Source organism: Cherax quadricarinatus, chromosome 10, assembly GCF_038502225.1.
Source record: "Cherax quadricarinatus isolate ZL_2023a chromosome 10, ASM3850222v1, whole genome shotgun sequence".
Taxonomy (NCBI): domain Eukaryota; kingdom Metazoa; phylum Arthropoda; class Malacostraca; order Decapoda; family Parastacidae; genus Cherax; species Cherax quadricarinatus.
This window is the reverse complement of record NC_091301.1, coordinates 10,464,940-10,477,228: the sequence shown is the minus strand read 5'-3', so window position 1 is coordinate 10,477,228 and position 12,289 is coordinate 10,464,940. Positions and strand designations below refer to the sequence as shown.

The following is a 12,289-nucleotide window of genomic DNA, read 5'->3' as shown; positions in this document are numbered from 1 at the left end:
AAATCCAGGTCTTCAACCTTCCACCGCATCTCCCAGCGCTTTTCTTGCTTATTACCTACCAGCGCTCGTGTCAAGTGATGCTGTGCCTACCAGCAATAAGGTCACATGATGTAAACGAGGTCACAATCTTGAGTGAGGTTACGTGTTCAGATGTAACGTGTATCTTTACGGTATAAACCTAAGTTCCACCCTGTGGGCGGTACTTAAAAGATTACAGACACATATGACGAGTCCAGGGACTGGGCAGCAAAGTTTTGGTAGCTAAGGAAGTTAATGTGGTAATGAATTATTTATGTTTATGTATCTAGTTACAACCGTAATGAGTTATTTATGAAGACTTGAATTCGGTCACCATTACCATGAGTTAGAAATGAGAAGTAAATTAGGTTAATTGCTGATGATAGCTGGAGATGAGGTGGATGATATGCATATGTGTGTGTGTGTGTGTGTGTGTGTGTGTGTGTGTTTGTGTAGAAGGAGGTGGGTGGGTTGGGGGTGTGGTTGGCGAGTGTGTTAAGTGAGCGAGAGTGAAGCCTCTTGTCCCAGTTGTTGAGGCGCCGGGGTGACACACGCACACATACCTCCTCTAGTTTACTTGTTCCTTCAATCCACTTCCTAATGGCTGCTGTAGGACGCACCATCAACTTCTCTAATGGGAGGTCAATCCCGATACTTGGTCTGGGAACATGGAAAGTAAGTCCTCAGTTTATTTCTTGAAGTCATCTGTTTATCTGCATGTTGATGTACTTGACAAAAATCTTCTTTTCGCTAAATATAAAATAATGTTGCCTGTGCTCCAATATGTTTAAAATATCTAAGTGATGTAATTTTTAAGCAGTGCGAATGTTAACAAAATTTACATGTGAGAGGTAATGTGTTAAATATGAACACTGAAGCCCATCTTGTTGGGTTGTGGCTAACATTAAAGTCACACTGGGTGATAGTATTTGATTCATCAGGAAAAAAAAAGTTTCCTGACATAGGTCTTGTCATACGATGATCCCCTAACTGGAGCTTTTGGTCCACCACGTAAAAATTTAAGGTTCACATTATTTGATTTTCGATTCACATAATGATTCTTAGTAAGGGGTCGGCAAATATTTTCACTGATGCAGCACATCACCAGCAGATATAAGTTTCGATTTATTTACTTTCATCACAGGAAATGTGTGTGTGTGTGTGTGTGTGTGTGTGTGTGTGTGTGTGTAGACAAACATTACAAACTTTCTTTGATTACGAGTTTTCCGTTTTGACAATGTCTTCAAACCGGGAATTTTCAGTGGTTTAAATTACTCCAAAAATCAATGGATCACATTGCAGGCAGATAAGGCTGATTTCAAAATCATCTTGGGCTTTATCGACATAAATGAAAAAAAAGGTAAGAATAAATAAGTCGTGTCTAATCATTTTTAAATCTTGGAATTGCAGGGAAAATTCGAAATGTTTGTCAAGAAGTAACAGAGTAATTTAAGTTTTAAACACAAGTGGAAAAGTGAGCTAACTTATCTCTTTTTTTTTTTACCTGACGATAAAAAAATACTTTGATCATAAATGCCGTGATCATGTTAGGTGAATCCTGCATGAGGATCCCTTCGTTCCAGTTTCGAAAGGATTCTGTTTATTTGATCAGTGTTATCAATTACAAATTCAAAATCCGAGCCTAAAAACATAAATAATATTTACGAAGTGCATATCAGCGATGTAGAGAGTGCTCTACCACACTCACCATTGATGTAAAGAGCCAAGTCCTGTTTCAGTCACCAGCGGTATAGAGCCAAGTGTTCTACCATAAACACTACGCCTGTGGCCTTGAGTCAGACTATTTAAGTTTTGACACTAAAAGTTGCTCCTTAATCCACTGAGCGCGTCATCTGAATTAAACCCGCTTCCCATGATTGTCATACGATGCCTACCCTACCCCAAAGCTGGGATAGCCTGACAGATTGCAAAACTAAGTTACACAGATCATAGCGGAATGTCCATGTGAGACAAAATTACTAAACATTGGATAAAAGCTTTATATTTCAAGCATCAGTGACCTAATTCCACGAGAGAAATTTATGACCCCTACAGATTTACAGTGCCCCCTGACCAGTACCACTCAGCCTGTACATGCAGTGTAAAAAAAAAAAAGTAAAGAAGAGTTGTCGCTATGAGGCTAATTCTATCTTTGTGTGTGGAGGTTGGCCACCACCACCAGATGTTGCTGTTGCTGCCTGTCACTGCTGCTGCCACCACAAACGTCTCTCAATTTCTAACACAAATTATACACATAGTTAATTTTTTTTTTAAGGGGATGAAACTGTAAGCAAGTGGAAGGGCTCGGTCAGATGACTAAAATGTCAGGTCAACATACGTATGATAACTAAGACCCGCATCACGAGGCCTTTGTCATCTTGCCTGGTGAATCTTACCCAACCTAAAGTTAACGATATTTTAAAAGCATTTGGCAATTTTCTAACAATGCTATTTTCTCTCTGGATATTCAATGTTTTAATAACTGTCTTACCAAAAATGTGCAGACATCACAAACTAGGTGACCTTCCGAATTTCAGCATCCCCACCTCTCCTGTGACCTTCCGAATTTCAGCATCCCCACCTCTCCTGTGACCTTCCGAATTTCAGCATCCCCACCCCTCCTGTGACCTTCCGAATTTCAGCATCCCCACCTCTCCTGTGACCTTCCGAATTTCAGCATCCCCACCTCTCCTGTGACCTGAATTTCAGCATCCCCACCTCTCCTGTGACCTTCCGAATTTCAGCATCCCCACCTCTCCTGTGACCTTCCGAATTTCAGCATCCCCACCTCTCCTGACTCATGAATTTCTTTGTTACCCAACTTACACTAATACGTCACATGATAAAGACCCATCGTCTCCAATCCCATCAAACCCGCTCACACAAACCTGCTAGATGCTCAAAACCCTAGCACTCAAAACCTAGTTAACCCCTCTTCCTCCAATGCTTCCTGGGACGACCCCTACCATCCATCTCTTCCACTCCATATTTATCCATCTTTATGTTAAATGTTAGGTAAAAGTATATATGTGTAACTTTTACCTAACAAATTGTCGGTAATTCTAAGAACATTAATACAACTTAAATTAATTATGGTAATAAAATTTACTTTTCAAATATGTTGATATATGAACCAGTTCATCTCGCACACGGTGAAAATCAGACAGTAAATGGGTAGCATCTGTAAATGTGGTAATTAGTTTTTATTAAGTTACACTATGAGTTAATGTGTGGGACAGTCTAAGCCAGGAGAGGTGACGGCGGCGGTAAAGGACGCCATCACAGCTGGCTACCGTCACATTGACTGTGCTCACGTGTACTGCAATGAACCTGAGGTGGGAGTTGCCATCACTGCTCTCATCAAGGACGGTACTGTCACCAGGGATGAACTCTTCATCACCAGCAAGGTATGATCACCACTTAACATATAGTGATAATATTATATCCACATGGAAGCCAGCAAACCTGGTTAATAGTGACTGGGGAATGAGAGGTATTCAGGTTTGTTACGAGGAAAAGGCTGGCTCTAATTCCATGAATCAAGAGGCACCTCACTAGCATCAAGGCGTCCCCATGTTGAAGGGATTGAACCGCCAGTGTCTAAGTCTGCATCTCCATGTTCTCTATACACCACGACACACACACCTTAAGCCATGGGAAAGGCTCTTGATTCAGGGAGTTACCTCTTATTCCTTGAATTAAATCTACTTTTCATTCCCCATCCACTGTATGACCCTTGTGGGTTTAGTGTTTCCCAATGAATATATAGCAATATTATCCATGTTTATGCAGGGAACATTTATATGGTTTGTGAACCAGACTAATTTAAAAAAGATGACCCACAGTCTGAAAACCTATGGACGCAGGTTCGAAACCTGGGCTGCAGAACACTGGGAAAATAACCTTACACATGAACACAGGTTTCACCTAGCACCTAGGTGTTAGCTGACTTATGGGTAGCATACAGGAGTAGGGTGGTAGTATATCTTAATAGGGCTGGGCTCTGAAATGAGCTGAGGTAGAATAATATCTCTGTAAATGAGACAAGGTAGGATAGCAGCTCTTGGCATGTAAACTGAGCAGTGAAAAAAATACTGACAAGGTTAGGATGAAGATATGAACGAAAGATAAAAAATATGTAAAAATGTTTTTGTAGTTTAGGTGCCTAGTTGCTCAAGGTAGAAATATCATAGTTAAAACTGACTAAATTGTGATATCCTTCTAGGAAAATTATTCATTCTCTCCAAAGTAATTGATATTGTTCTGTAAATAGGATATGTGCAGATGATTATCTGTACTAGTGAAGGTCGTAGATACCAAAGCTTCAGAAGACTTCCCACCTTCAACTTAGAAGTTATGGCACGTAAACAAGGTTCAAGATGCCCCTTGAAGGAAATGAAAGCGAATACAGTCACATGGGACGCCGCTATTGAATACGTTTAGGACCTTGGACCTTGAAGGAATGAAGGTCCAAGGACCGATACATTTTCAGTAAATGTGTCCTATGTGACTTCATTCGCGTCCGTGGTAAGACAGCATTCATTTACCATCTTACTACACACTGTATGCAGGGGTTGAACTAATTTTTCACTGGAAAAAATTCTTTGATGTTAAAAGTTTTCTTTGTACCAGGTGTGGAATACTTTCCACGCGAAGTTGTCTGTGCTGCCAGCCCTCAAGACCACCCTGGCAAACCTCGGCCTCGACTACCTTGACCTCTACCTTATACACTGGCCCACGGGCTTCAAGGTCAGTGTCTTGACACGCTGTCTACCTCACCTTTCCTGACCTCTACCTCGTACACTGGCCCATGACCTTCACGGTCAGTGCCTTGATGAACTATCTATATCACCTACCCCAACTTCTACCTCACATATGGCCCAGTTGTCTCCATAGACTACAAAAATAGTGTTATCTAGAAATAAGAATATATTTGACAATGTTAATGGCCGCACTGTAACGTAAAATAACTGAGGGTACTGTCTAGCCAGAGAAGGCTTGCATTCTTCAGTGTACCATTTTAATATTCACGCGTTCTTTAGTACCTGACTAAAATATATCTTTATTTATTACAAGTACATGTACATGGTATACAGGCCTAGCTGACAACAATGACATACTACTGCATAGAAATCCCCTTGTTATGCTCAGCATTTCGGGCAAATTAGGTCAGTGTCCCAGGATGCGACCCACACCAGTCGACTAACACCTAGGTACCCATTTTACTGATGGGGAACATAGACAACAGGTGGAAAGAAACACGCCCAATGTTTCTACTCTGGCTGGGAATCGAACCCAGGCCCTCGCCGTGTGAAGCGAGTGTTAGCCACCAGGCCACCAGAGCCCCTTAATAATAAACAGCTATCGGGGGTCTCGTCTCCTTGATAGCACTGTACTGTATTATTTTTATCCACATCGGATGTTTCTCGTCAGGGGAACCCAAAGAAGAAAACGCATGCACCGTTGCTCATTCCCTAACGGTTTTTTCAGAAGTTTGTGGACATCACTATGCAGTGCAATACTTCCATTACTTTTAAGTACAGGCAGCAACATATCTCCATGTCCATATATTAAGTTCAGATAGCTGATTTTCGTGAATATCTTCGCAGATATTAACTTCTTCACACACACAAAATCACTTTTTCCCACTCACTGCGATATAACCCACCCACATATGCCTGCTGGATGCTCAGGTCCTTACCACTTGAAACTGCATTCCTTCCAACCCTTCCTGGGACGTCCAGTACACCTTCCCGAATTTATACAGCCTTTATCAACTTGTCTCCTCATTTCTAAATTATCACAGCATCTCAGCTTCTCTTCCCTTTCAATTACTTTCATAGTGTCTTAATTTCTATATTTCTCACACTGTTCATAATGTTGACGCCAGACATTGATTTGAAATATCATTTCCGCTGCTTGAAGCCTCCACATCGTTCCTACATTCAAACACCATGCCTGATTCTTTCTTACTCTAACCCTCTACAACATTTAACAACTTAACACCTCCATATCCTTAAGATTTCACTCAGTTCCAAGGTCATCTAACATTTCGAAACCCCTGTAGCTTACTCCTATACACCCTTTCAATTTATTCTAAAACCCCTTTAACTCAATCCCAATCTCCTGAAACTCAGTCTCAACAGAATTTTTTCATGGGAGATTTTAGACATTATCTTTTTTCTAATGTGGATTATTTTAATGTGGAGCATTTATTTGTTGAGCATGTTCGTTCGAGTAGTTTTTATGTTAGATCATTTTACTCTGGGTGTTCTTCTGTTGGTTCGTATTTAGTGTTAGATACTATTATAGCTGCGTGATCTCATCGGTCAAAGTATCATTAAGTCTCGCATCTTCCTTCAACCCGCAGGAAGGAGGTGATCTCTTCCCAGTTGACTCGACTGGGAAGAAACTCTACAGTGACATCGATTACGTGGAAACTTGGGAAGCAATGGAGGAGTGTGTGAAGTTGGGCCTCACCAGGTCCATCGGGGTCTCCAACTTCAACAAGAAACAACTGGAACGTGTTCTTAAGGTGGCCAAGGTCCCCATAGCTAACAGTCAGGTGGGTCGTGCTAAAGAGAGTACATCGTGATGCTTTTCAAGTGGTCTAAGAGCCTTGATTATACAAGAATAGTATTCTGTCAAAGCAGTCGAAAGTAAAGTCATTTATTTAATAACTCCACGAGTCTCAGTATCTATTGATGTTTAGTAATGGCAAGTAAATTTAGACTGACCTAAGAGAGATTTAGTAAACTTCAACCAAGGAAGAAAATAATATTTTAAGCAGTATGGTTAAGGTGTGACTTTTACAAAGTGCTTGAGGTAGTAACAAAATTTTAGCATTCTAGTGCAAGGCACTTACCACGAACACCACTTATATTAGATACCGAAAAACGGAATAATTGACTTAACGAATTATTTTCTTTTCTAGATCGAGGTACACCCCTATCTGCCCCAGAATAAATTGATTGAGTTTTGCAAGAGTAAAGACATCACTGTTACAGCCTACAGTCCTCTTGGGTCCCCAGATAGGTGAGTACTGGCTGTGGAGGTGGGTCAGTACTCTCAAACTTATATGTCAAAATTGGGTTTGACAGCATTTTGGAAAGGAGCGCCATCTGTGGTAACACTGGGCAAAGGCGATGTCCCCTTCTATCTAGCCTAAGGGGACTGATCTCCAAATTACCTGTCCATTTTTCACTAGTGTTATATATTAGCTTGTATTAGACTGAAGCCTTCTTTGAATGAAAAACGTTTTGCCAATAAAGATACCCAAGTATTGCGTATGTCTTATTAATATTGTAATAGCTTCAGCAGGAACAGTAAGTAAATAGGACCTGTTAATTGAGGGACTCCAAGTTCATTTTTAAGAACATAAAATTCAATGATCGTAGGTCGTTGGCTCCTTGTGTGTGCCAGGTGCTTCGTAGTTTATGTGGTAGCTCTTTCATCTCATAAATGTAGGACTCGGGTTGGAGCCTAGCACAAACACTGTATATTTCCTTACACTTTTTGACTTATCCTGGCAGTATTTACCTGGGTGTTAGCCATGTTGTGGGGTCACATTTTGACAACAATGAACCAACAATGCAAGCAGCCACTAAATCTAAAATATATGCCTATAAGGCAATAAAGACCAGTGTATGATTAAGTTTAGTTAATACTAAACTTCCGTGTTGCATGTATCATCCCACAAAAAGAATTTGCAGGTGTAGGCGAACTCGCTTCCCATGTGAAAAAAAAGAAAAAATGATATAAGGGGATTCCCTGCAGAGCAAAAATGCGACCAGCCGGTAAGGAGTTCGAAAATACCTCTACCCACGAGGAAAGTATATTTATAAATAATACAAAACAAAACAAAAAAGAGTAAAGGCATTTTATGTGATTATTTGCGTATTCGTTTTCGTATTCATTTATACCTGGGAATATATAGGAATGACAGATGTCAAAGGACTGAACTCCACTCCGAGATTATTTGCTGAGAACAACAACTATGTACTTCTACGTAGACTGAGGACCCTAGTGTGTTTTCTAGGTTTGAGAGTCCAGGATAGAAAAGCAGAAAGCTAGCTAGCTCGCTCTTGCTCTCTCTCCATGCCCTATTAATTTTCTATATTTCTTTTGTCGTGAACAGGCCGTGGGCAAAGCCAGGTGACCCAGTACTGACGGAGGAGCCTAAGGTCAAGACTCTCGCCCAGAAGTACAAGAAGTCACCAGCACAGATTCTCATCCGTTTCCAGGTCAGCTACACAGGTGTTGTAGCAGTGATGCTAGGAGAACTGTTTTCACAGAGATGTAACAGGTGTTTTTACAGTGATGCTGTCACAAGTGTTCTCACGGTTTTGTCACTAGTGATACTATCACAAATGTTCTCAGAGTTCTTTCGTTGATTCTGTAGCAAGTAGAAAGGTTAGTTACCCTATATACTTTGGGTGGGTTTAAATGAAGAGGCTTTTGTAACAGTGACGTGTGTATATTTTATATTTGTAAATTAATATGGATGTAGTATAGAAATTCTATTTTTGCACTTTAATTGTTATTTACATGCAAATGACACTGTACTGAAGAAATGTACGTATTTTTTGTAGAATCGATCTGATATAATAAGAAAGAAAATCTTTGCAGATTGACCGAGGGTTGATTGTGATTCCAAAATCTGTAACCAAGTCTCGCATCGAAGAGAACTTTCAGGTACGTTAAAATATTTTAGTGTAATCTGTTCGTGGTTGCAGGGAGCGCCTCCCTGCGACCCGGTTTCAGACCAGGTCTTCTAGCAATGTTCTGGTTAACCTGGTTATTGGTACACGCTGAAAGTATTGCAACGTAGGCCGCACCATGAAGGAAAGACACAGGTTGCAAAAAATTTTGCTTCGTGTAGAGCTTCATCAAGCCAGCACGACATAACATCATGTAGATGTATAGGCACAACAACCTGACTGATCACTTCATGCAATCATTTCATGCAATACCTAAGTAATTTACTAATCAGGAAAATATGCACCTATCATCCAACCCATGGTTCTAAAGCTATAATTATTATTTTACGTGTTGCAGATCTGGGACTTCCAGTTGTCGTCAGAGGACATAAAACTCTTAGAGAGTCTGGAGTGTAATGGACGCGTCTGTACCATTGATGAGTAAGTAGTAATTCGCAAGTGGTTATAAACCGTGTGTAGTTTTTCACTGCATATGCACAGACGGCGTGTTTGTCTCAGCGTATATACGCCGATAGATTGTATACATTAAGACTGGTTAAGTTCGTATATTTTCACAGACATTCATTCCTTGCTTCAGGTTGAGTGATCACCCGTACTACCCATTCCATGATGAGTACTGATAACCCACGAAGAAAGCTCACAGCTTAAGCAGGTTTTCTGAGTGTCAGTCATCAGTTATCTTCCGAACGTCATTGGCGATCACCTTGGGACATTTTCAGAGTACAATAGTGTCACTGAAAATTGACTCAGGAGTCTAGAACTTACCGTGAATATTATTCGAATGATTTCGAACGCAATCAGAATTCTGGTGCAAAGGTAACGAGCACTGTCATGAGCACTGTGTATGGTATACACTTTTCATACAATATGTACCGTCTTATACGTGTTTCATTGATCCTATACTACCACACTAGCTATATCTTAATTACTGAACCGTTTCGCCTTCGCGGCAGGCTTCTTCAGTCGAATACAGAGACTCCTTATACAGGAGGCAGAAGAAGTGGGGAGATAATTTTTAATGTGTTCAGAACCCCTCTCCCCCCTTTTTTTTTAGCTGTTCACTCCCGAAGTTTTAATAGGTGTTCGGTCTCTTAACCTAGATAAATGTGTCCTTATCCTCCATAGGTGTTCAGTCCCTTGTTAGAAGGTATTCACTCAACATAGACACGCTTTCAGTCCTCTAGTCTCGATAGGTGTTCAACGTTTAGAATACTGATAAACGAACAAGAGCCGCTGGGAGAGATGAAAGGGAGGACAAAACAAGCTCGTCTATCAAACGCTGCAAGTGACTAAAGAGAAACAGAGAGAGTGAGACTACCGATGGAACGTGGCACGTCAAAGGTATCAGTGCCGGGTAGAATATCACCAGGAGAATAAAGAGAAAATGAAATTGTGCAAATTACTCTACATATCTCTAAAAAATTATTAATGGCTAGGACAGACGGCTGTAGGGCAGAGACGATGATACCAATATTCAAGGAAGGTGACAGGAAACTGTGGACTATATGGACCTTGGATGAAGTCTGGTTGTCTCCCATTACACATGCTCTATATGACCTCTAAGGTTTAAATAGGTACAATAATAATAGAATAATGATTATAGATATCCGTGTCAAGGAGAAGTGACATGTTAATTGCTGGAAAAGATTACAAGAACAAGACTTGTTAACATTTAGAAAAACCTGTTGACAATCTAGTGTTAAATTTCTCAAAGCACAATAATAAGAATTCAGAAATGGAAGAGCTTGCTTGCCTTAAATAGATATTCGATATACTAACAAGTGTCAGATAGAAAGGAAAGGGATGGCTGGCCTGCAAAGCCCTCGATACTACGTCTCATGGAAAATGACTTAGCGAACTGGTGAAGCAAACAAGGGTAAAAGGAAAGTTATTATCGAGATAAAGCGAATACTTCAGCAGAAAATATACAGTGACCTCCGGGAATGAATTGTTATTATATGTGCAACTAGAAGAGTCCAACAAAGATCACTTTTGGATCCCTTAGTGTTCCTGGTGCATATTAATGACAGGATTTTAGGACTGGATTCCTCTTTACCTGTATCCTTCTGTACGCTGCGAGAATACTGAAAATATATAATGCAGAACATAAAAATGAATGTTGTTTTGGGGAGAGGTGTATGTTTAAAAAAATAATGAATCTGGTACGAAATGGGAGCCGTCCCAGTTGCTCTTTGCTGGTAACAGTTCTTTTTTTTTTTTTCTTTTCTGAGAATCTAAAGACAAGTTGAAAAGGCTGATTTAGGAAGACTAACGTTCTTCAGGAATGGTTAACTAATTACTGAAGTTTAATCTAAAGAAAAACAAGCTTGAGGCTGGTAACTAGAGAAAGATAAGGAAAAGAGTACGATAACAGTGTACTCTGGCGAAAAAAAAAATGGGAACAGTTGAAGAAAAAGTCGTAGGAGCAACCGTAACCTTCAACCGGTTCCCACATAATGTACACAAACATAACATCATCAGTACAGGTTTAGCTCGCGAACATAATAGCGAGAAGTAATTTCCATCAAGTATTACTATTATAATAATAACTAAGCGCTATTTTAACAAATAGAAATGGGGGCGGGGGAGAAATGATCATAATATACACGACACAGAGGGCACGACAGGGAGGACAGGTTTGAAAGGAAAAAAACAGGAACAAGAGAAAATTGATTGTAAAGACAAACGAGACATAGGAATTTAAAGACTTTTTCAGTGTGAGAGCGTTTAGAGTAAACAAATGATGTGGACGGGGAAGAGATGGAAGTTGATTTCACACACATTTTTAAGTGTAACAAAGAAACAGGGACCCCAGCAACTAGAAAAAACCCTGCAACCACAAACAAGTACAAATACCTGAGCTCAAGAACGCTCAACCTCCCCCCGAACCCACACACTGAAGCACACTCTACCAGCCATCTCAATTTCCTTCGTATTTGGTGTGGAGGAAGGGACACTGACCCAACACAAATACGTGACCTGACTGTCTGGTTGTTGTGAAGGCTTGTCCACTTCACACATTGATGTCTCTCTCACTCTCTTAGTAAGATATTGCAGCAGTCAGGTCTCCAATTTAATATTCCTGTATTAGTTAAAACACTACGTAAGATGTTATCATCGATTTGCAATTAAACATTGAAAATGTCGATGTTAGTTTCACTGTATTAAAGCAAAATGTTTACGCCAGTCTGTAATTAAAAAATATTAAACGTGTTAATTTCATTGTATCTCGATCCATTTAAGTGTTTATTTAGTAGCTGGTGTTCAGTGGTTTGCATATGACAAGACACAGTAATTAACAAGCAGATGTTAATTACCGTATCGTGTCATTTTGGAGCTGCTTGTGTTTTCGTCGTTTTACTCTGTCGTCGCGTTGTTTTTAAAAGAGTCGTGCCATATGTGTCGCATCTTTCATTGTAATAGCGTTGAGACAGCAGACTCGCGTGCTTGGGGTTGCCACGTCGTTTCGGAGTTCGGCTTCCCAGCCCTGTCTTCGTCGTGTTGTACATCACCGCGTCGTGTTGCGGCGGCAGATTTCCTCTCTTGCAGTC

General features: G+C 40.4%; 1 protein-coding gene across 1 annotated transcript; it reads left to right on the top strand.

The window, feature by feature from the left end:
• The first annotated feature begins 540 nt into the window (after positions 1 to 540).
• On the top strand, positions 541 to 9,618 carry LOC128687937 (aldo-keto reductase family 1 member B1-like). Its single transcript, XM_070083617.1, has 9 exons — positions 541 to 693; positions 3,258 to 3,425; positions 4,651 to 4,767; positions 6,389 to 6,583; positions 6,953 to 7,053; positions 8,156 to 8,261; positions 8,647 to 8,712; positions 9,076 to 9,158; positions 9,316 to 9,618. Exons 1-9 carry the CDS (start codon positions 619 to 621, stop codon positions 9,356 to 9,358), a joined length of 954 nt encoding a protein of 317 aa, XP_069939718.1. The 5' UTR covers positions 541 to 618; the 3' UTR covers positions 9,359 to 9,618.
• Positions 9,619 to 12,289: the final 2,671 nt, after the last annotated feature.

What these genes read in the sequence shown, in the direction of transcription:
- LOC128687937 (XM_070083617.1), top strand. Translation starts at nt 619, where the DNA reads ATGGCTGCTGTAGGACGCACCATCAACTTCTCTAATGGGAGGTCAATC. An exon ending in ACTGGCCCACGGGCTTCAAG is followed by an intron (nt 4,768 to 6,388) that starts GTCAGTGTCTTG and finishes TTCAACCCGCAG; the next exon opens with GAAGGAGGTGATCTCTTCCC. An exon ending in TCCCCATAGCTAACAGTCAG is followed by an intron (nt 6,584 to 6,952) that starts GTGGGTCGTGCT and finishes TTTCTTTTCTAG; the next exon opens with ATCGAGGTACACCCCTATCT.